General features: G+C 39.5%; 1 protein-coding gene across 1 annotated transcript in view; it reads left to right on the top strand.

Moving 5' to 3' along the window:
* Nucleotides 1-17,133, top strand: part of si:zfos-911d5.4 (uncharacterized) — a 32,620-nt gene extending 15,487 nt beyond the window's left edge. Inside the window, exon 7 of the mRNA XM_053512268.1 lies at nucleotides 16,788-17,133. Coding sequence (XP_053368243.1) covers nucleotides 16,788-16,955 — 168 coding nt within the window. The 3' untranslated portion in view covers nucleotides 16,956-17,133. The remainder of the gene's footprint in view (nucleotides 1-16,787) is intronic.
* The last annotated feature ends 6,779 nt before the right edge of the window (nucleotides 17,134-23,912 follow it).

Genomic DNA, 23,912 nt, shown 5'->3' with positions numbered 1-23,912 from the left:
AGATTTTTAGGAACTTTATGGTCTTTGTCTGAGTGTCAGTGTTGTGCTTTTATCAATGTCATAATTTGTTCTGTTTATAGTCACATTTACTGTACGTGAATCAACAGCTTCTGACCAATCACGTGTAAAATAGAGACACTTCTAAAATAACCTGGTCCACTTGAGAGGTTCCCTCGGTAGGCAGGACGTCTAGGTAAAGTCTACATTCCTATTGGGGCGAGTTTTTTTGTCAAGGTTCTTTATGGTTCCTGATCCATGTCCATCATTGTGATAACAAAATAAACCTGGTGTGAGGATTTAATCATGATTTCTTATTAGCCAGTCAAATATCTCACACACACACACACACACACACACACAGTATATCTTGAGTCCACTGCAGTTAACCAGTGATCCAGCACAAAGCTTCTACTCTGCTCTTTTCTGTGATGCTATTCATTAGCCCTGTTCTCTCTCTCGCCCTTTTGTCGCGCTTTGTTCAGCATGAGCGCGCTTGTCTCTTTCACGCGTCACTCGGTGCTAAGCGATGACGAAAGGAACGCGAGCGCCCGTCAAATTAGCATTCGAGAATCCCTGACCGGTTCAATTACGGAATTTATCCTGAAATGTATCTGTGGCAACAGTCTGACACTCACCTTCCTGCACACGACACGAGCGCCACGGACAAACGAACGCCCGGCTCATTAGCGAGGAAAAGAAGCTAAAAGCATTGATTAAAAAAGAAAAATATATATGTGTGTTTGTATATACAGTATATATAGTATATTCACGCAGGATCTCACCCCATGGGGTCAAAGTGATCACAAGAACTGTGAGCAAAATCCCAGAACCACATGGGGGGACCTAGTGAATGACCTGCAGAGAGCCAGACGTGTCCAGCTTACGCCAGTACATGTCCAGGCCCGTAGTTTACTAAAGAGAATTTGGATGATCCAGAAGAGGACTGGGAGAATGTCATATGGTCAGATGAAACCAAAATTGGATTTTTTTGTAAAAACTCAACTTGTCATGTTTGGAGGAGAAAGAATGCTGAGTTGCATCCAAAGAACAGCATACCTACTGTGAAGCATGGGGGTGGAAACATCATGCTTTGGGGCTGTTTTTCTGCAAAAGGATTGGGGCGACTGATCCGTGTAAAGGAAAGAATGAATGGGGCCATGTATCGTGAGATTTTGAGTAAAAACTTCCTTCCATCAGCAAGGGCATTGAAGATGATACGTGGCTGGGTCTTTCAGCATGACAATAATCCCAAACACACCGCTCGGGCAAGGAAGTTGTGGCTTCGTAAGAAGCATTTCAAGGTCCTGGAGTGGCCTAGCCAGTCTGCAGATCTCAACCCCATAGAAAATCTTTGGAGGGAGTTGAGAGTCCGTGTTGCCCAGCGGCAGCCCCAAAACATCACTGCTCCAGAGGAGATCTGCATGGAGGAACGGGCCAAAATACCAGCAACAGTGTGAAAACCTTGTGAAGACTTACAGAAAACATTTGACCTCCGTCATTGCCAACAAAGGGTATATAACAAAGTATAGAGATGAAATTTTGTTATTGACCAAATACTTATTTTTCACTATAATTTGCAAGTAAATTCCTTAAAAATCCTACAATGTGATTTTCTTGTTTTTTTATTTTTTTTATTTTAGTTTTAATAAATTCAAGAAATAATAAAGTGAGAATGGCTTTTTATTGCTGCTTTAATGTAAGCGACAACAGGAACTCGCTTAACTCATGAACATTCCACGACATCAAATATAACTATAAATGGATAAAGGTTTCTGCAATATAAGAGGAATAAAACATATCAGGGTTTGATCTTTCCAGAAAATCATAAATTTAAGAGTGTATAAGCATTGTGTATAAGTGATGTGAATGATCGCTAGGATTCTGATAAATATCTGAATATAATGTGGTAATTAGGCATTAAAGGAATAATAACGGAGGATTGGATTAGTGCACAAAGAGGAATAAACTAAAAAATCTGCTAGTAATAACAAGTAAATAATAAAACTAAGAAAATGTGGAAATAAAAGAAATTCAAAAGATGAAAATCTGAAAATAATTTGAAAAGAAAAAGTTTAGGGGAAAAAAAATCAAAGGATATCTAATATAATAAATACTACCACAACTACTACTACTACTACTAATAATAATTAAAATATTATATCATAGACATATTTTTTTACTTAACTAAACAAATAAATGAGTATAAAATAGAATAAAATTCTAACAAGTAATGTATGAAATTGTTATTATTAGTTATTTATTGAGTTTTTATCTTTTTAATTGAGGATTAGTACACACATTTCCAAAGAAAAAATAATGTTGTACTATTATTAATTTTTTTTATAAATTTTTTGTTTAAATAAGTGCCATAATATAAAATATTTTTTTTGTAATTCTAATAAGTGATTTATAGAGTATTAATGTCAGATTGCTTTCAGAATAAAAAATAAAAAAACATTCTAATTAGTAATTTGTAAAAAAAATATATATATATTATTATTATTATTAATAACACTATAGCTATTTATGTTTGTTTATCTTTGCAATTGAGAGCTAATACAAAATTAGTACAAAAATAATTTTATAGTATTATTTATAATTTTTATATTTATTTTATTGTTTTTTCATAAGTATCAGAATATAAAATAGAAAAAGTATTCTTATTGTTAGTAGTAATAATAGTAATTTTACTATTAGTATTAATAATCATATATATTTTAAAACAACATTAATAATTAGAATACAAATTAAAAAAATTTGTTCTTTTTTTAAACCCAAGAAGTGACCCATTGGGAAAAGATAAATAAATCAATCAATAAATAAATAATTTCACCTGGATGGTGATTAAGACAGAGTTAGTAGCGTGTAAGTGAAATGTATAAGAGGAGTTGCAGCTCCATCTGCTCATCCGGTATCTCTGCCGCAAACCGAATTAGTGGCATTGATTTTAAAATGAACTACTTACCATGTCCATTATGTGTTTAGTTTGATTTACAGGGTGCGATGAAGGCTTTTAAAAACAACATGGCCACAGGCTGGAGCTGCAACTCCGAACAGAAAAGCAGACGGCACCTGTTTCTCTCGGGGAGACGTCTCGGCCTCGGCTTTGTTTACGTGTTTATCTCCCTGTTAAGCGTCTCAAGTGCAGCTATTTCCCCTCTTTGCATTTTATTTACATCTCTTACACTGATTCATCCTGTTATTTCCTTTTTGTCCAGACGGCTATTATTAATCAATCAGGATGCCGCTTCTCATGCGCTCAGAGTTTTGTTTTGTATCATCATCATCATCATCATCATCCTCATCGTCAGCTGCGTCAGTCTCTAAGTGCAGTGATTGCTAATTACAGAGACATCTCTGCTTTTGTTGTTAATATCATTTGTTATTAGCATAGCCGCGCGGCCGGGGCGGGGGCCTCGTCTCTTAAACGGCCATTTGTTTTGGAGTCTTTCAGCGCAGGATGCTATCAATAGACACTAAAGGAAGATCAATAAGCGTTCATTTATCCAGTCAGGCAAGTCGCCGCAGCACAGCCACTTCATTATACACGCCGAGCAGCATTTGCTTTAATTGGCCCCAAATCAAAGGAGTGAAGTGGATGGAGTGGACCGATTTGCATATCTGTCAGCGAGTCGGACCTGCCGATTGGCCCGGTGCGCATAATGACGCAGAAATTTGCAAGTCATACGTCTGGAAACATGAGGGTTGAAACGAATCGAGGGCTTTTGTCAAGTTTCTGTGGTTTCATTCGCAGCGAGCATTAACTCTGCGGTCTCAGTAAATCTGCTTCTCTCATTAACTTACACACAAAACCGGTGTCGGACCAGGAGTGTGACCATGACCAAAGATCGGATCAACGTTCTATCAGTTTCCCTGAAGGACTAATATAGTGCCGACCGTCACATTTATCACAACTCATCAACTCACCAACTAGTTTTTATTTAATTAAGAATGATACATCATATGTTGTATACGTTTATAGTAAAATTTCATATTTGTGTAACATCCTGTGTGGGGGGTGGTGTGGGGGGGGATTCCCGTTCCTGTTCCTGTTATTTCGTTTGTAATGGTTCAAAGAGGGAACTCCTTAGCTTTGTTACAAAAAACACTGGCACTGGAGACTCCTTCCATAAATGTTGAACATCTCTAAGCAGAAATCTCCACCATATCAATGCACATTCCTGATTCGGTTATTATTAAGTACTTAGTATATTTATCCAGCAATAAATGAACTGTTGCTATAGAAACGATAATGTATTTAAATTGAGCTTGTTGGTATAAACCTGACCGTTTCTGACCATTCAGAGAAACACCAGTTTTGTTCTAATCATTAATATTTGTTGACGATTTACAAGCTGTCACTTATCCCAAGTCCCCCGAAGCTACAATTTGTCCTTTTTCCCGTTTCTTTTCTTTCCCGTATACGTGACGAGACGTCCGACGCACTTTCGTGTCACACCTGTTCCCCCGGCTTTCGTTCTGCTCCCCCAATTACGAGGAAGCCATTTTGCAGCGACCCTCCTTATCTACGGCCTGCTGCATTTCCACATTACTGCTGAAGTACAGTTCTCTACAGCAGGAGCAGCAGGCTGTAATTTACTGCCTCGGCCATCTGTTGTGGCTCTGCGAAATTACACATAAACTGGTTAGCGGACACTTTGGCCCATTGTCTGTTGTTTTGATAATCACCCTTAATAATGCTCGGCATCAATATGGTCTTTAAACCCGATTTGGGGGGTTAATGGAATAAGACGGAGGCAGTCAGTGTATGCAGCGGGACTAATGTCATTAGGAATGTTTGCGAAGAGCCAAATTAAATCAGCCATAAATTGCGCTCTCGAGTTTAGGCCGGGGGAGAAAAAAAAAAAAAAAGGCTGCAGCCGTTCAGCCCAAGAAGTGCGCTTCATATTTTAACCTCTGGTGGTAACTGCGCTTAGAATGGAGCGGAATAAAGGGAGCAGAGCGTGAATGGATGGGAATAATTATTGCCGTTGCTCTAATACTTCCAATTTAATAAGAGCTAGAGTTTCAGAGGGTCAGCTTAGGGAAGCGATGTGAAACCGTAGTGATGAGGCTGGTCCTAGGAAACATGTTAATTACCTGATTTGACTAAAAAATTTGATTTGTACTTTTTTTTTTTTTGACACAGCTTTGCTGCCAACGGGTTTCATCTCACGACGGCAAGGCGAGCAAGGAGACTTCAGGTTTTTTTTTTTCTGGTTCTTTTTTTGTCTACATCTTGTTTGAGACATGACAGAACAAAAGAGTCAGACGGTGTGAGTTTACAGCGAGTTCACCTGAAACACGGCACCTGTAGCTTTAGGTAACACGCCCTTCATACCTGCAAACCGGTGCCAGGATCTGTAACCGAATGAGGGCTGGGTGTGTTGCCAAGCGTACAGGTGATCACATGCCATTGTTAGAGAGTGTGAAGGCTTCACCCTAACTCGCTGTGATTCCTCATGCGGATTCAGTGATTGGAGGTTAGAATCTAGATGTAGAGAATTCGACTTATCAATAGACTAGCGGTTTGACACACTAACACTGTTGGATTAAAACCCAATGTCAAATAGAGGCCATATGTAAATGTAAACACACAACGCATAACACGTATATGATGAACGAAAGACTTAATCAAGACAAGATAATTAAAAACTGCTGGACAGTATCAGAGGACAATTTTCTTAGAAACTGAATTGAGCCGGAAAATAATCAAAAAATAAAAAAGTTCTGAGAGTAAAAACGCCCTTTATTTCTCTATATAATCCTATCCCAGTGTTTCACTAGTACTGTACCTACATGATCATATGAAACACTGGCCTCTCGGGAACTCCTTTAATGGCGTTTAAAACATGCAGAAATAGCTTCAGGATCATACGGGGGATTCAAATTTTCGTGTAATGTGCATGTGGCGTTGGTAAATGATTGTGTGTACAGTTCTTACAGATAGATGCGTCTCATTTTGTTCCGCAGGTTTTGCGACAAGTTATCGGTTGTTTATCAAGGATCTGGCGTTCCACTCACTGAATGTTCAGGATGTTCACGACTGCAATGGGCTCCGAGCCGCTACGAACAAGATCGTCGTTCATGAACGTACGGCCTCCTTTAAACCGTTTGTACTGTTAAAATATTTTACTGCTGCTAAGAGTCTCATCACCGTACTGTGCTTGAAGTCTTCTGTAAATATCAATCGCCTTTGCTCCTTCATTCACCATAAATTTCATTCCCCGGCCCCAGTTAGATATAACAGCTCTCGTGAAAAGTAGCGTTATTAAAAAACCACAGCCGTTAATCAGGCTGTTACTAAGCATTGTATTTGTAACTGTTTAGATTAAATTATCTGTTTATTCTGTATAATATTCAGTTACATCCCTAATATCAATCATCATAATGCCATAATTTCACTGTAGAATTACAGATTCTTGGTATTCATCAAGGTTTAATATTAAAAGCTTTTAATTGTTTCATTTTTTTTGCCTTTTCTCCTTGCTTTTTGCATGGAGTGTGTTCGGACATGGACGAAACGCCCGTGACCCGTGCAGTCATACAGACCTTGTCTCGCTGCAGGCGAATGACAAGCGAATCAGAGACGCAGGCAGAAAGCATATAGTCTTCCTTATCTGCCTGGATCTGAATGAGTGTGGAACAAAAGCGTCGTGTTTTTCGAGGTGCGTCACTTTAGGCCAGGTGAGTCGATGGTAAGAGCGACAGGGAACCTGTAGAGAGATTTATGACCAGAGGAAAGCCTGTTGAAATGTGAAAGGTGAGGTCATTTTTTTTTTTGCTTTTTCTCCCCCTCAATTAAGAGAGTGAGAGTCGGTTAACTGAGCTCTCGTCCCTTTGTGGTTCTCCAGTCCGACAGCCTCGGGCCCTGGAGCCGAAAAATGCACAAGAGAAACAAATAGCGCTGTCTCCCTGAGGAGGAACGGAGAGAAGACGATACAGGTTTTGCCCAGACGGCTGTCGAGAGAAGATGTCACCGTTTAATGGAAACACTCGAGGGAGTGGTTCGAAAAAAAGACACTTACGACTACTTGTAACTACTACAGAAAGGCTTAGAGGGACTTTGTCGAGTTCCAGGAAAGACGGGACATATCTGTCGTTATATCATGTGACACAGAACATAAGCGATCGGTGTCCTCCAAGTGCCACTACCAGGCCCTTTTGTCCTTGTTGGCGGTCATTTGGTGTTATATCCAGGTGTCCTTTTCACCCTTTTGCAATTACATTTCACTTTTACTTTGTAAATAAAAAACAGGTCAGAATGTAATCTATTTCTGCAAATAATAAAAATGTTACACCATTTCCTCATAATTTTTTTGTTGTTGTTCAAAGCCACTAGGTAGTTCCTCTCATATTACTTTTCCTCAGAAGTGCGTCTTCTACAGTTATTTATAAAAATGTTTAATATTCTACACATGCCAGTGCTGATATCCTAAAGCATTTACTATACTTACAGCATCAATTACTCATAACAAACGGTTTTTATGGCTCTTAGTGCCACAGCACTCTTTAATTCCAGATTCTGATTGATTAGAGGTTGTTGATTTATTCTTTTATAAAATAAGGTATCATTTCTATGGTAACGGCCCATTAACAGGGATGTTTACCTGTACTGTGGATTCTAGGTTAATAATAGGCTGATTTGTTTTTTGTGAAATGCAGTGGAGTTTTGTGTAGGGATATGTTTACGTATTATTTATGAAAGGACTCCCCAGGCTATTTTGTGGTTCTCAGTAACATGCCTGTTTACAGCTCCTATGAAGAAAGAGTGAAGATGAACTGAATTGAGCTTCGGCATTAAATCTTCTGTAATTATAAGCAGATACTACGTGATTTAGTAATAATTTTAAATAATTTTACACAAGGGCAAGGGCTATTGTTGCAGCCCCAGTACTGAAAATAACACAGCCGTGCTGATATTTATGACAACAGCATGACCTCGAGTGTGATATCGCTTTTATACAACAGTTCCACAAACATCATTTATTATCAACAGATTACGATTTGTTTGTTTATTTAACAAGTTATTTTGCTTCTCCAACGAATATCCTTAAGCACTTTCTTGCTGAAAGTGCATCTGTGACTTGGTGTGAATCTGGCCGACCCACAGGTAGTGCAATTAACGACTTAGAGACGCCGAGTGATGTGTATAGATAAACGTCACCACTTGTGGAACGCCTCCCAGACAGTTTACTCTGATTTGACTCGGTTGGAACTAATTGTTGTATAAAATTGTTTTAATCACCGGTGAGTTTAATTTGATCATTTTTCTTGGTAACATGAGACAAACTGGATTTAAACTTCCCTCAGAAAGAACAAACATACAATAATCTGTACTTACGTCTTTGAAGATTAAGTTTTGATAGTCTACCTTCCATTTTGAAGTACTCCATGCTATCGCACATTCATTTGTGTTGTATGAGAATTTGGGTGCCCTATAGGTGCGTTACGGTCATTTCTGTGTCTTCCACATACTTTGTGTATTTACTGTATATTACAACTATCACGTTGATTGGCTCTCTTGAGTGGCTGTTTTAGCCACGCCCACCTCTAGGGAAAAAGCGCTGCATTCGTCAAAAATATTTGACGTAACCTGGCACATAACAGCTCATAACTTCCCTTATACTTAACGTTTTGATTTCATTTATAGCACAGATTTAACTGCAGGTGTGTACCTGACGGCTGACAAAGTTGAATTTAAATCTATTTAGCCAGTTTTGTGTGATGCTGTGACAATATCGGCTGAACAGACATAGAGTCATAGAAACATACAGACAGAAGGTTTTCTAGTCCTCCAACGTAAAGAGCGAGTCCTGACCAATGTACAGACCAAATCTTTCTTTTATTTATATGGATGTAAATTTTAAGTTCTTCAGGCACACAAATGTAAACTTTGCATAAACCCAGATGGACGGCGAATCCCAATAATTCCGTCTTCCCTTTGGTTGCACTGCAGATGTGACACTCGACACCGTGTCTCACTTCAGTTCATGCTTCTGCGGGTAAACTGGCACAGATTGCGGTTTCGTCTGATATTTTAGTCGTATCTGTCTCGTTAACTGAGAAATCCCTGGCAGCCATGTTGAGCAGACCACACAGCGTCACGCAGCCAAAGTTTAGTTTACAGACGACACGGCAGCATCGCACTTACATTTCGCAGGAAGAATCCCCGCGGTCCTGCGGCTAACCGACGTACAGCGGTGTTTAGAGAGCGTTCTGGAAATCCCCCCCATCATTCTGGCTTTCTAACAAGCAGGACTCCTAAACCCCGAGTCCTGACTGATTCTGGCCGTTCCACATGTTTTCTATGCGCACACTACACCACAGCGCAGACGTTATTAGAGCTTCTCACGTTGCAGCGTGTTGGCATCGAAACGCTTGTCATAGCTCACATAAAGGTTCAAACATAGTTCTTACTCAAATGCCTGGCGTACTTTGTGGAGACTTACCCTATCGAGTGTAATTGATCATTATACACTGATTTAGGACTTGGCAGGAAGCTCGGCTGTCTGCGTTTGTATTACACACGTTCATAAAAAAAGCGACAGGAGCATCCCTTTGAAAATTTATAGACACCTCTGTGGAAAAAAAGAGAGAAGAAAAGAGAAGATAAACCTCTTGGAATGAAGGCTGACACAGAAGACGTTCCATGTCTGTGGTGTCTGCTTTTGTAAAATCTTCAACATTATATGGGGAAGGTTACGAAACGGACACTGGGTCTACACCCAAAAATTTTTAAAAAAACATTATTTTAGCAGTTATCAAACACTTATTTGAAATATTTTTAACAAGATAAAAGGTCCTTCGTTATTTAAATCCAGGAAAGCATTAATCTGTCTTTTTGATACCTCAAAAATTTGAGAAATAAAGATGTGTGTATATATATATATATCTATATATAATATATATAATATATATAATATTATAATATATATATATATATATAATTAATATATATAATATATTTATATATATATATATATATATATATATATATAATAAAATAAAGTAAAATTTATACTATATATAATATATATTATATTAATAATAAATAAAAATTATACAATAATTAAATTATTTTAATTATCTAAATAATGTAACTATTAAACATTAAAAATAAATTGTAATATTAATGAATTTCAACCTAAAAAATAAATCTATAGGAGCTTTTTTTATTTAGTTTCATTTTTTTATATAATACTATTTTAAATAATATTTTTGTTTTTAAAACCACAGAGAATGAATAAAAAAAAAAAAAAATGCTCAGAAATATGGTTATTTTTAAGAAAAAGTAGCCAGAGTATAGTGTTTATAGATATCAATTATTAATACCTTTTCTATTTAAATCCTGTGTTTTGATAATAGGGAAATAAACCACAGTATAAAATGCTGTGTGATTGACCTGAGGTGGATTTATTTCCTGTAATAAATACTCAGAGTTAAAGTGAAAAACATCAGTGAAACATTTCATTAAAAAATTCCCCTACAATGAAGCTCTGTGTTATCTCAGGAATAAAGGACCCACAAAACAAGATAAAATGTTCGAGTATTTGTTTATAAACGTGGGCGTGTCTAAGGGGACTTTCCCAATTTGCTGGGTTTCATCCCGCACAATCAGTCACGTTCGAAATCTGAAATGTAGTCACTGTTTTAAAAAAAAAAAAACACTTTACCAGTCTGGTATGTAGGCTGGTACTAGTTATTCTAATGTGTGTTGTTATTTTAGGCCAAAAAAAATGCTAATGAGAGTTCCTTGTTTAGTGTTCACATGGACAGCAGCAAGCTGTCACTACTGGAGCGCTCATAAAAAACTCTCATACTGTACAGGAGGTGGGGCAAATGGAGCAAATTCAATCCTGCACACAAAATAGTACAAAGTCCATGGCTAACGCTGACCCTGCGGATTTAGGTAAGGGCAAACGCATAGAACATCAGGTAAGGGTGAACACGTAGAGTGTGAGCTGAGGTGGGAATGTATAGAGTGTGAGGTGGGAACGTGTAGAGTGTGAGGTACGGACAAATGCATAGAGGCTGAGGTCGGGGCAAACACAGAGTGTGAACTAAAGGGAACATGTACATGAGGTAGGAGTGAATGCTTAGAGCGTGAGGTGAGGGAGACCGCGTAAAGCGCCTTGCGGTGGCTAACGCGTAGAGCATGAGGTGAGAGCAAACATGTTGAACAAGTGGCAAAGTGGAAAGCATAGAGCAGAAGAACGTGGGATCGGGTGAATCATACATCATGAGGTTGGAGCAGACATGTATATACCTAGCTCATGTTCTTACTGAGGGGTTGTGATAACAGACACATTTACCTGGCTAGCTTTATTTAACTTTTGAGTGAGTTTATGGAGTCGGAGTCTGGTTGAGCAGTCGGGCCTATAGCCAGCTCGTCCTCCCAAAGTTTACCACTGCTCATCACCGAGGCTCTCCCACTAGACCTTACCACTGCACTGAGGACTCCAGACACAGAAACTCGGGTTCAACCCATCCCAGAGCAATACCTTCATCATCTTCTCAAAGCCAGCCTACAGCGGCAAGCCACCACCACAACTTCAACCCCATCATGAGGCACAAAGTCTGTTGCCCAAGCTTTTGCTGTATGATAACATTGAGGCGTACATGATAATGTTCGAGCACATGGCAGAGCTCAAAATTGTGGCGATTGCTTGTGCCATTGCTCTCCGGTGAGACCCAGGGAACCCACTTTTCACTGTCCTCTGACAGCAGAAGAGCGTGAACCTGGGAGCATGCAGGCCCTGACTGATTCATATGAGATGGTGGCAGTGCTTGATTGTGAACTCTCAACCCTTGCACTTGTGGAAGAGAAACTCAGCACTGTGCAGGCGGTTGCCTCATTTGAGAGAGTCCCCCAGTGCCAGCGCCTCTTTCTTCTCAGGTGCAGTTCAGGGTTTTACGGATCTAATTATTGAGCTCAGTTTATAGTTTTACCTCTTTTTTTTGCAAGGTTCATGTTACATTTTATAAAATTACTTATTTGTGTTTAAGATGTAAGAGTGTGTATAAGTGTGTGTGTGTGTGTAGGGATTAGGGCTAAAGTGTACACTACACCTCAGGGTGTATCCTGATTAGTGTTAATTTGAGTTCAGGAGGAAGTGGCCTGAGGTGATAGGATTATCTGATCTCAGATCTGTGTGTGTGTGTGTGTGTGTGTGTGTGTGTGTGTGTGTGTGTGTGTGTGTGTGTGTGTGAGAGAGAGAGAGAGAGAGAGAGAGATTCAGTCAAAGCTCACACCTGAGTGCTGAGGACACACAACTGAGACCAGACAGGAAGCATGCAGAAATCTCTTTATTAATAGACTGAACATCGGAAAAATCACATGAGCAGCTTCAACTGTCTCTCTATCTCTATTCCTTGACTGTCTCTATCTCTGTTTGTCTTTGTGTCCATGTGATCTGCTCGTCTGCCTGTTTGCTTGTCTGTCTGTTCGCATCTCTGTCTGTCCCTGTGTCTATCTGTATCTGTCTATTGCTGTGTCTGTATTTCTGTCTGTATGTCTAGCGCTGTTTGTATCTCTGTTCATGTCTCTGTATTCTGTATAGTCTGTCTCTCATTCTGAGCCTTTATTTCTCCTTGACTTGTCTGTCTCTCTTTCTGTCTGTCTGATTCTGTATCTCTTCTGGTCTATTTGATTCCTTATGTTCTTTCTTGTCTTTCTCATTTTTTCCATGTATCTGTCTGACTGTCTGTCACTGTTTATGTCTGTGTCTTTGTTTTTGTGACTGTCTGTCTGGTACTGTCTCTGCCTTTCTGTCTGACTGATTCTATCCCTCTGTTTGTCTGTGCCCTTTGTTTTCAGTCTGTCTGTCTCTCCCGTCTCTATGTTTTATGATCTGTCTATCTGTTTTTAGATTTACAGGAGACCTCTATCTGATTAAAGCTGAGCGTACAGGTTGTTGTTGTGTGATGTTTATTAGATGGAAGGACTTTCCCAAACCACCCTCATCGCTCTGTACATCAAACACAGCAATCAGAGCAGTGCAGAAACATCAGCGAGGTTCTGTCTCAGACTCGAGACTCATAATTCACTCCTGATTGGTGCGATGGTGAACAGGAGTGAGTCCTGATTTTGGACATTTTGGTGTGATGGTGAATTCGAGCCTGTCCTCTCTGTGATAAACTACTGGGAAAAAGAGCTGATAAATCTCCGAGTGTCTTTGAACTCGGAGCTGTCGTGTTTTATCATGCTGATGATTTCCCGAGGTTTGAGGTTGATTGTAGACAAATAGCTGTTGTCAGTCTTACATCTCCCCCGCACATGGCCAGACGTCTGCCATCTAAAAGCCAAATTCAAGGTGCTATTGTTTCAGCATGCCAGAATTAATCAAGCCGTGTTTCATTCCAGCGGGTCAGGTGTCGGTGTAAAGTGAGACGCAGAAGAATTCCAGATCGTAACCTCAACCGCGTGTTTGACGCTCTGTGTTCTGTAGTGTGGTGTAGAGTGATTGCAGGCACTGTGGGAGGTGTTTACATGAGTACAGAATCTGTAATAAACACTTCATAACACTCAAGCTGTGTTCACTACTTAGTAAAGCCTTAGATTAAAAACCAACAGTGTTTCTTTCTGTTTGCACTTTAAACTATTTTGATGGAACAGAGCCACAGAGGCCACGCCTCCTTCACTAACACTGACAGAGGCCACGCCTCCTTCACTGACACTAAGACACAGAAGCCACACCTACTTCATTAAGACTGACACACAGATGCCACGCCTCCATTACTGAGACTGACACGCAGAGGCCACGCCTCCTTCATTGAGACTGATACATAGAGGCCAGGCCTCCGTCACTTATAGAGGACACGCCCCATTTATTGAGACTGACACACAGAGGCCACACCTCCTTTACTGAGACTGACACGCAGAGGCCACGCCTCCTTCACTGACACTAAGACACAGAAGCCACACCTGCTTCATTTAGATGACACAGAGATGCCACTCCTCCATTACTGAGACTGACACGCAGAGGCCACGCCTCCTTCATTGAGACTGATATAAGGAGGCCAGGGCTCCATCACTTACAGAGGACACGCTTCCTTCATCAAGACAGACACACAGATGCCACGCCTCCTTTACTGACACCAACATGCAGAAGCCACGCCTCCTTTATTGAGACTGACACAAGAGGCCACGCCTCCATCACTGTCACTTAGAGGACAGAGGCTCCTTTACTGAGACTGACACACAGAGGCCACCCCTACTTCACTGTGAATGATATACAGAGGCCAAGCCTACTTTACTGAGAATGATATACAGAGGCCACGCCTACTTCACTGACAATGATATACAGAGGCCACGCCCACTTCACTGAGCATAATATACAGAGGACACGCCTCCTTTACTGAGAATGATATACAGAGGCCACGCCTCCTTTACTGAGAATGATATACAGAGGCCACGCCTTCTTTACTGAGAATGATATACAGAGGCCACGCCTACTTCACTGAGAATGATATACAGAGGCCACGCCTCCTTTACTGAGAATGATATACAGAGGCCACGCCTCTATTACTGAGAATGATATACAGAGGCCACGCCCCCTTTACTAAGAATAATATACAGAGGCCACGCCTCCTTTACTGAGAATAATATACAGAGGCCACGCCTCCTTTACTGAGAATAATATACAAAGGCCACGCCTCCTTTACTGAAAATAATATACAGAGGCCACGCCTCCTGTACTAAGACAATAAGCATTTTTTTTATTTGTATATTTTTCAGTCAAAATCTATACCCATGTAATAATATAAAATTGTATCTCCTGTGCCACACACATAAGCACTCACGCACAAGCACACACATACACACACACAAACACTCACGCACACACACTCACTCACGCACACGCATCGCTTTTTTGCTGTCTAAATTACATTTTCTGTTACAAAAGAGAGACTAAAACACATTTTTACAGAAATGGAGATGAAATTTTCAATTCCATCTTTCCTCTTTTCGGTAGTTTATCTGCCTTTTGATGTGTCGCTCATAAAAGCCTCGGCGCGTGTCTGCAATAAGCTCCACTCGCTGAACCTCGACCTGCGGCCATTAGCCAAACACCCTCGCCAGCACACACCGCTCTCACACAAACCATAATTGAAAAAATTGTCCATGTTTATAGCAAAAAAACATCATCTTCCCTAGTGTGTGTGTGCATGTGTGAGTGAGTGTGTGTTGTGGAGGTGGACACGGTTGTACACTTTAATCTCGTGTATAAGGCGCGTCAAACAGCAGAAGTGCTGCAGATTTTTCCTTTGAAATGGAACAGAGTTCAATTATCCGGCCACGCAAATCTCATTAAGGTGGCCATTGTCCAGCCGGATAACAGTGTGTATGTGTGTGTGCGTACGTGTGTGTGTGCGCGTGTGCACGCCATGCTGAGCACACACTTCGTTAAGCTGTATGAAGAGCGAGAGAAATCTGAGTCCAATCTTGGCTTGTTCAAAGATACACTGCTTTTCTCTTTGATGCTGAAGTGTGTGTCCTGCTGAATTGCCGAGTCACACAGCGGGATGCTCGTACACACTCTGACGCAAATCACGTCTTATTTCATTCAATCACAGACCTCAGAGAACGAGTGTGTTAAGCAGCTCGAGCGTTATTGTTCTGCTCTCGAGTCTAAAGGTGCTGATTAACGGCACGGCTCAGAGTCTGGTTCCGCTCGTTTTAATATGTTACCGTTTCTATGGTAACAGCGCATTGACAGGGACTTAAAGCGGGACGGTTGATAAACGTTGATATGTGTGGAAACGTATACTTAATTAATCATTTACAGAAGGAGTCTCCGGGGTCAGAAGTAAGGCTGTAACATGTTCAGGAAGAATAACAGACATGGGGACATGCTGTTATAAGAAACGAATCAACATCCGAGCGAAAACAGTTCCTCTCTCTCTGGTTTCTCATTTCGATGATGATGATGATGACGACGTCCAGGTGGCTTCTGACCGAATCGAATCTGAATTGATCCTCCTGCTCAGCCTGTGAGCAACAGCTTGGCCTGCAGGGGTCAAACATGAAGGTCGTGGACGAAGCGAAAGTCTCAGTCAGGGTCGTGACCTTTATGACCTCAGATCATAAAACTTTATCTTTATCTTTATCTTATCATATATTTGTCAAGTGAATAAATTGACTCTGTGATATTAAACCATACGACATAATCTTAAAGTTTTTATCTAAAAAAAAACAATTAAATCATAATGTGAATTATAGTCTGAATGAGAGTCTGATCCTGAACCGAAATCATATTTCAAATTAGAATTGTAGTTTGAATTAAAGTATGAATTAGAATTTGGATCTGAATCTAAAACCGACTCCATCACAATTTTAAACTGAATTAGAATTATATTTTAATTTTTCTTTTGGATTTAGAATGTCATTGAGTTTAAATGTGAATGGTAATATGAATTAGAATAAAAATCAGATTTCAAATCTGAATAAAAAATCTAAATGTAATTCAGAATTACAATCAAAATCTGAATCAGAAAGAGAATTTGAATCTGAGTTACAGTAGATTTGCAATCTGAATTCAATTACAATCTGGTTTTAAATCAATTAGAATCTGTAATGCTGTAAAGTTGCCTTGCAGGTACTAGAGACTTAATATGACAGCTAGTGTGCTGATATTAGCATTCCGATGTTAGCTTTATAATGTTAGTGTGGTGATGTTAGCATTAGTACGTTAACAAGCTGATTTTCGCATTTCATTGTTAGAATTTGGACATTAGAATGCTGATGTTAGCATGCTGAATGTGAACGTTTCTGGTCGTTGTAGGTGACAGTGAGGATGTACAAGCGAGGAGCTCACAGCTGGTTGGGAAAACCTCTCAGCGGGACGACCACCATCCCATCGAACACAGACATCATGTTCCGCATCAGCGGTGATGACAAAGACGCCAAGATCCCAGCTAACAGCATCCACACTATCCTACTTAGCATCTAGAGAGAAAGAGAGAAAGAGAGAGAGAGATCTCATAGTGGTGAACGTTAGCAAACATAACGACTTCACATTATTGTAAATTAACTCTTAACTGTATTTCATGTGATTAGTCAAGTCAGGCAGAATGTTATATTGTGCTATTCTCCATTTCTAAGAAATTGTTTAATTTATTAACAAAATAGTGATGATGATTTTAAAAATTCTTAGCAATTTGTAAAACTTGTGCCTTCAAAACTGACCTCTTCAGAGGCTCTTCTGGTTCTTCAGAGGCTTTCCTGGTTCTTCAGAGCGACTCCACAGGGCAGCCATTTTGTTACCATTTAGAATCATTTTTGTCCACTGTTTGTTTTTGACACTATAAACTTAATACTCCCCAGTTCTACCTCAGATAAACTTAATAATAATAATAATAATAATAATAATGCTTTTTTATTAAAGTCTTGGCACCCGCAAGTTTGGTAATGCACCTCATGCTCAGTAGTTCTCAGAGATAAAACAGAATTTCAGTTTGTTCTTAAAGGAAAGGGTGAAATTATCTAAACTTTTTTTTTCTATATTATATGTATGTATGTTCCTGCAGTTTTTACATTTTGTTTTAAAGAACGTTTACTTGTAAGCCCACACTAATTTATTGTATTTTTTCCCCGGAAATACAGCCACATCCCAAATTTTTTGTGTGAGATCAGGTACAGATCGTTTAACAGCTACGTGATTTAGGACGGCTGTAATTGCTCACTCAACAAAACAGCGGCCGCTCATCTTGACACGTTTTTCAACACCGAATCCATTTGCGACCTCACGCTTTGTTAAAGCCCTCCGAGAGCAGCGGCTGGAGCACAAGCTACGCAAATCGTGCTAAACTCGACTCGTGACACGACCACACTCCTTCACCCGAGCACAATAGGAATCGATGGCGTTTTATGCAAAATGCCGGCAGTTCGGCTAATTATCGCAGCTCATTTTCTCTTGTTTTGGATGACGAGTCTAGTGTCAGCCCATGCTTTGAAGCGGCAAATTAATTAGCGATTGTGTCTCTGAACTCGTTTGAGGAGTGAGCGCTGATGCTAATTTGATGCAGGTGTAGAACTGGGACAGACAGATGCTGAACGAACGCATGTGTCGAGCTGTACTATGGGCTAGACCTTATTATTTTCTATAAAGTTACATGGGATTTATTGCAGTTCAGTGAAGTTTACAATTCTTTTGTTGTTTACATTAATGTCAAAGATTTCTTAATTTCATCATATAGCATTAGCACGTTGTTACATAACGCTACAGCTGGCTACAGTTTACTTTTTTCACTTTTTAGTGTTGATTCTTACACTGTTTAGCATCTAGGCTACTTTATGCTAGTTCACAACTAGATGCTGCTACTTTATGCTAGTTCACCACTAGAACTGATTTTAGTACTAATGGTGAACAATGTCACTACGTTGAGTTATGCTAGTTGAGCATGTAGCACTCCTTACTTTTGACTCATTCGCTAGATTCTGCCCTTCCTGTAACATTATTGCTAACAGCTAGCAGTCTCATTTCATGCCTTCAACATTTTTATTCCATTTACTCCATTAATGTTTCCAGTCAGTGCTAACAGCTATGTTGTGCTAGCTAGCTTATTATTTAGGATTTATGATTACAAAGTAATAATGGGCCTCATGTGTCGACTCATTCACACGCAGTGCATTCTCCTTCTTTCTTACCACCAGCGCTAACAGCTAACAGTCCCATTTAGCCTCTCTGGTATTGACTCTAATGGAGTTGTTATAGATGTAGCGCGAGTGCCTTAAGCTAACACAGAGATTCGGATCTTCATGAATGGCGGCTCTCGAGGCTTAAACTGCATTATGTTGCACTCAAGTTCCACAAATGGCTGTTTATGAATTTACCCTGGAGGACATTTCGTGTCCATACAAGCTCTGAGGTTTGACATCGACTGGTCGTCTTATCGGTGTTATCGCATATAGGCATGAGGTGACGGAAGCATAACGTTTTTTTACTGAGGTATGAGCGAGGGCTTCAGTTTACCTTTTCAATGATTAGCGAGTAAACAAGTTACTGCAATTAAAGGTATTTTATTTTACTTATTAAAAATATTAATGATTGAATTTGAGAAAGTCTTCATGAAAGAGTTATTTTCATTATAAGCTCACCTTATATACCTTACTACAACAATCAGATTTGAGAACAGTGCTGTTAAGAAAACTAGCAAAAAAACAACAACTTTTTTTTCTTCTACTGATTAAGTTTAGGGCTTTCTAATAATTTAGAAGCAGTAGTGTAAATGAGATAGCATTTGAATAGAGAAATATGTGAATTTCCATTGCCCAGGTTTGTACCATTTTGTGTTATGTATTTTACATAACCAGTCAGCAACAGATAGGGCTGCTAGCCCCGCCCACCCAAATAGTAAAAATGGGGAAAAATAGGGTGTGTGACAATTCGTGTACTGACCGTCACACTGACTCCAAATTCTATTTATTTATTTTTATTTAGATTGGTTTGCATTTGAGGTGTTAAGCTTCAGGTGTTTAGGTGGTGTGCTTCAAACTATTCACAGCATCCTTGTACAAGTAAAATACAACAAGTAAATTATTGGCTATGTTTGTTTGGAATTGTAACAAAAGTAAAACTTATTAATACTGAGAATCACAATACAGATTTTTTTATGACTCAGAACCTGGGTGTTGTGATAATATCATACAGGCTGGTCATATCAGCCTGTATGATGGCTGGTCGTTCCCATCCATACCAACTATTGTTTCCTTTTGGTGCCAAACATGAATAATCCAGCTGGAACGTTTAGTTATGAATAAATTAAAGAGAAATAGTGGAAAACTGTAATTAGATTGAATCTCTGTTCTTAAATTTAAAGTGGACTCTGACTGGCTGTACTCAGATTTTACTCTTTCATTTATCAGTTTATATATAAATATAAATATTTAACTTTTTTTCCATGTTATGTTCATACTATGCAATACGATTATTAGATTTTCAGGGAAAACTTTGAACATAAAACATAATGACTTGGATTTGAATGTTCTAATTATTTGACATTTAGCAGTAGATGTTTACAGACATCAGAATTGTGGCGTGTTAAACCTGGAGAATGTTTGTGCTGTACTTATATAGATATTACAGTAGTATTAATACTACTAAATATGTGTGTGGTGAACCTGGGTGCCATTTGTATTGTATTTTCTGTGGTTTGATCATTTCATGACTCAAGTTTATATGCTTGTGTTGTTATGTGATGTTTTAAATAAATTACAAAAAATGACAGCATGCTGTTTGGGAAATGTATGTGTTTGGCAATAAAATTATATATTTAAAAAAGGAATCCATATAAATAGTTGTAGAAAATATTCAGAATTAATTTGCATTAAACATTGTGTACATTTATGGGAAATTCCAGTTTTAACCTAGTTGTGAAGTGTTTTTAAGTGATAAATTTAAAACAGGTGGACTGATCTAATTTAATCTTACACCACACTGCCCAGAAAAGCTTCAGTTGTTTTACAGATTTTTTTTTTTTTTTGCGTAGTGTATAAACGCATACATTTTTTGACCACACAGACAGAACAAAAAAATCCATGGCTGCCTAAACCTCTTAGCTGATTCCTGTTCGAAAATGTGTGTTCTCCATGTCAGGTTATGCAAAGATCCTCTAACACTAAACCTGCATTTGAAGTTGTTCTGTTTACGTCATTGATCACGCTGATGTACACACCAATAGGCTATAACATTGAAGCCATTAACATTCAAACCTCCCTAGGTTTTGGTTCCTTTTGTGTCAACGGCACAAAGGGAACCAGCACTGGGCATTTGTTTTGCCCAATGCCATGGGCAAAAAAAAAAAAGGCTAGTGCCGTTTATGTATCAGTTCCTTGTGTCTGATAAATCCTATCTTTCCTGATGTTAGTGGATTTTAGACAAACTGTAACCATTGTATCAGGGCTTGAATAAAATATCTCACATTAGCATTGACTTCATTACTTTAGTTTATGTGTTGATGGATGGTTCGTAGATCTTCTCCTTAAGATTAGTGTTTGCAGTTATTTTAGATAAGTGGTTATTAAGAACAGACCTGAAGCTTTTGGTTGAGAACATGTTGATGTTCAAGGTTTCTCAAGAATGTTAGTCATTTAGCAGCAATTTATATTTATGAGCTATCACCTCACCTGCAACATAGAGAGAACCCTCAACACTAACCAACCTTCTTAACCAAAAGAAGTAGCTCTTCTAGAAAACAAATTCCTAAGGTATATCCTTAACTTCTACTACCTCTGTACCCATATTTGATTAGGATAAAAGCCACCCATCAACCGTCAGGGTTTCTTACCAATAATGGAGAACTGACTTTACATTACTGTTGGAAAACTGCCATTTTATTGCTATGTTTGAAGTCATCTAACAACAATTAATAATAGTCTGTGGGACCATGTGTGATTAGAAAAAAAACAAACTGCCTATCAACATTCCAGGTTTCTCACCACTAAAGGAGGACTGATTTACATCACTATTGAAGACCTGAAACTGTATTGCTTTTTAAAGAGTAGAGTTATATAGCAGAAATATTTGAATAAATCAAGTTCAAGTTCAAGTTCAAGTAGGCTTTATTGTCATTACAACCATATACAGTTAGTACACAGTGAAACGAAACAACGTTCCTCCAGGACCAAGGTGCTACATGCAACATAAACTTACAACATAAATTAACAGAGACACTAAACTAGCTAACCAAGAGGCCTAGTTAACTGGCTAGCAGAGACAGGACAGAGAGATCTAACATAAATTACAACATAAATTAACAAAAACTAACTAGCTAAGTAACATTTTTACAGACAACATAAAGTGCACGTGCAAATGTGCAAACAAGAGCAACAACAAAGTGACAGTGCGCAACCACGACATAACAGAACATAAAATATGGTGTTGAGGTAGTGGGTAAACGTAAACATTCCTTAAAACAGCAGCAAGATTTGAGGAATTAGTGCAAAAATGTAGTCCAGTAATGATCATTGTGCAAAAAGATTGTTAAAAACAGTGAAGCATTTACAGGTTGGTGTGTACGATAATTTGGTGGTGTAGGTCAGTGTGTCTGCACTTGTGTTGATTAGTCAGTCCAGTCTCAATATTTTGAGGTAGTTGAGTTAAGCTGTGTGATAATGTTTGTGTTTGTGTGTGTGTGAGTGTGTTTGTGTTTATCAGTCCAGTCCCTTTTTGTTGAGGAGACGGATGGCTTGTGGAAAAAAGCTGTTGCACAGCCTGGATGTGTGTGCCCGAATGCTTCGGTACCTTTTTCCAGATGGCAGGAGTGTAAAGTGTGTGTGAGACGGGTGTGTCCGATCAGCCACAATGCTGGTGGCTTTGCGGATGCAGCGTGTGGTGTAGATGTCTTCAATAGAGGGGAGAGAGGCCCCGATGATCTTCTCCGCTGTCCTCACTATCCGTTGTAGGGTTTTGCGATCCGATATGGCACAATTCCCAAACCAGACAGTGATGCAGCCGCTCAGGATGCTCTCGATAGTTCCTCTATAGAAGGTGGTCAGGATCGGTGGTGGAAGCTGGGCCTTCCTCAGTCTTCTCAGAAAGAAGAGACGCTGTTGGGCTTTCTTCTGTAGGGAGCTGGTGTTGAGGGACCAGCTGAAGTCCTTCTCTAGGTGGACACCCAGGAATTTGGTGCTTTCGACAATTCCCACAGAGGAGCCGTTGATGCTCAGCGGAGAATGGTCGCCTCGTGTCCTCCTAAAGTCAACAACCATCTCCTTTGTCTTGTCAACATTTAGAGACAGGTTGTTGTCTTTACACCAGTCTGTTAGCCTCTGCACTTCCTCTCTGTACGCTGACTCGTCGTTCTTGCTAATGAGACCCACCACGGTCGTGTCATCAGCGAACTTAATGATGTGGTTCGAACTGTGTGTTGCTACACAGTCGTGAGTCAGCAGTGTGAACAGCAGGGGACTGAGCACACAGCCTTGTGGGGCCCCAGTGCTCAGTGTGGTGGTGCTGGAGGTGCAGTTCCCGATCCGTACTGACTGAGGCCTACCGGTCAGAAAGTCCAGGATCCAGTTGCAGAGGGAGGTGTTCAGGCCCAACAGGTTCAGCTTCCCAATCAGTTGTTGGGGGATGATAATAATATTGAAGAGATATATTATTCCATATTTATTACCTGCTCGCTAAAAGACACAAGGGGAAAGAAGGTCGGCAACCTTAACCAGAAGCAGTTGATCTTCTTAAACAAATTCCTACAGTTTACTCTTAATCTTTGTTGCCTTAAAACCATGTCGGACTTACAAACCGCCCATCAACATTTCAGGTTTCACACCACTAAAGAAGGACAACCCACATACCACAGTTAATAACTTTATTGCCCTTCTATACCTCAAACACAGTAGGAAAGATTCGCTCTTGACGAGAGTTGCTCACAATGCAGTCAGAAAAGATGCAAGAAGAATAGAATAAATTAAAATCAGTCTTTCAGATTAAAATTAAATCCTCCTCATTCCTCTATATAATCCCTGTGCATAAAGACTGTGTTATGGAGGAGCTGATGAGTGTTAAGAGGAATCCAGATTGTCCATCAGCAGGTTTGTTGAGCTCATAGAACGTCTGGTTTGGTCAGACGAAATTGTGGGGACTGTGAGTGAGCTATGGGGACAAAGGCGACTCTGTAAGAGCTGGACATTTCTCACAGGATCTGGAATTCAGCGAAGTTCAGGGCTTAGGTGATACATGTCAGTCAGTGACTCAAATTCCAATCCTTGCGTGTCCAATTGATATTGGACGTTTATCCATAAACACCAAGGATAAACTGGATAATCCAAAGAACCTGATGAGTGCCTTTAATCTGCCATGTGATGTACCATGACCAGCAAACATTGTGTTTGATTGGGTTGCCCACTTTGTTGATTACATCCACTTAAATATATAATAATATGGCAGAGAAAATGAATGAATTCC

Source organism: Clarias gariepinus, chromosome 14, assembly GCF_024256425.1.
Source record: "Clarias gariepinus isolate MV-2021 ecotype Netherlands chromosome 14, CGAR_prim_01v2, whole genome shotgun sequence".
Taxonomy (NCBI): Eukaryota; Metazoa; Chordata; class Actinopteri; order Siluriformes; family Clariidae; genus Clarias; species Clarias gariepinus.
The sequence above is the reverse complement of the archived record's forward strand: the minus strand, read 5'-3'. Positions and strand labels throughout refer to the sequence as shown.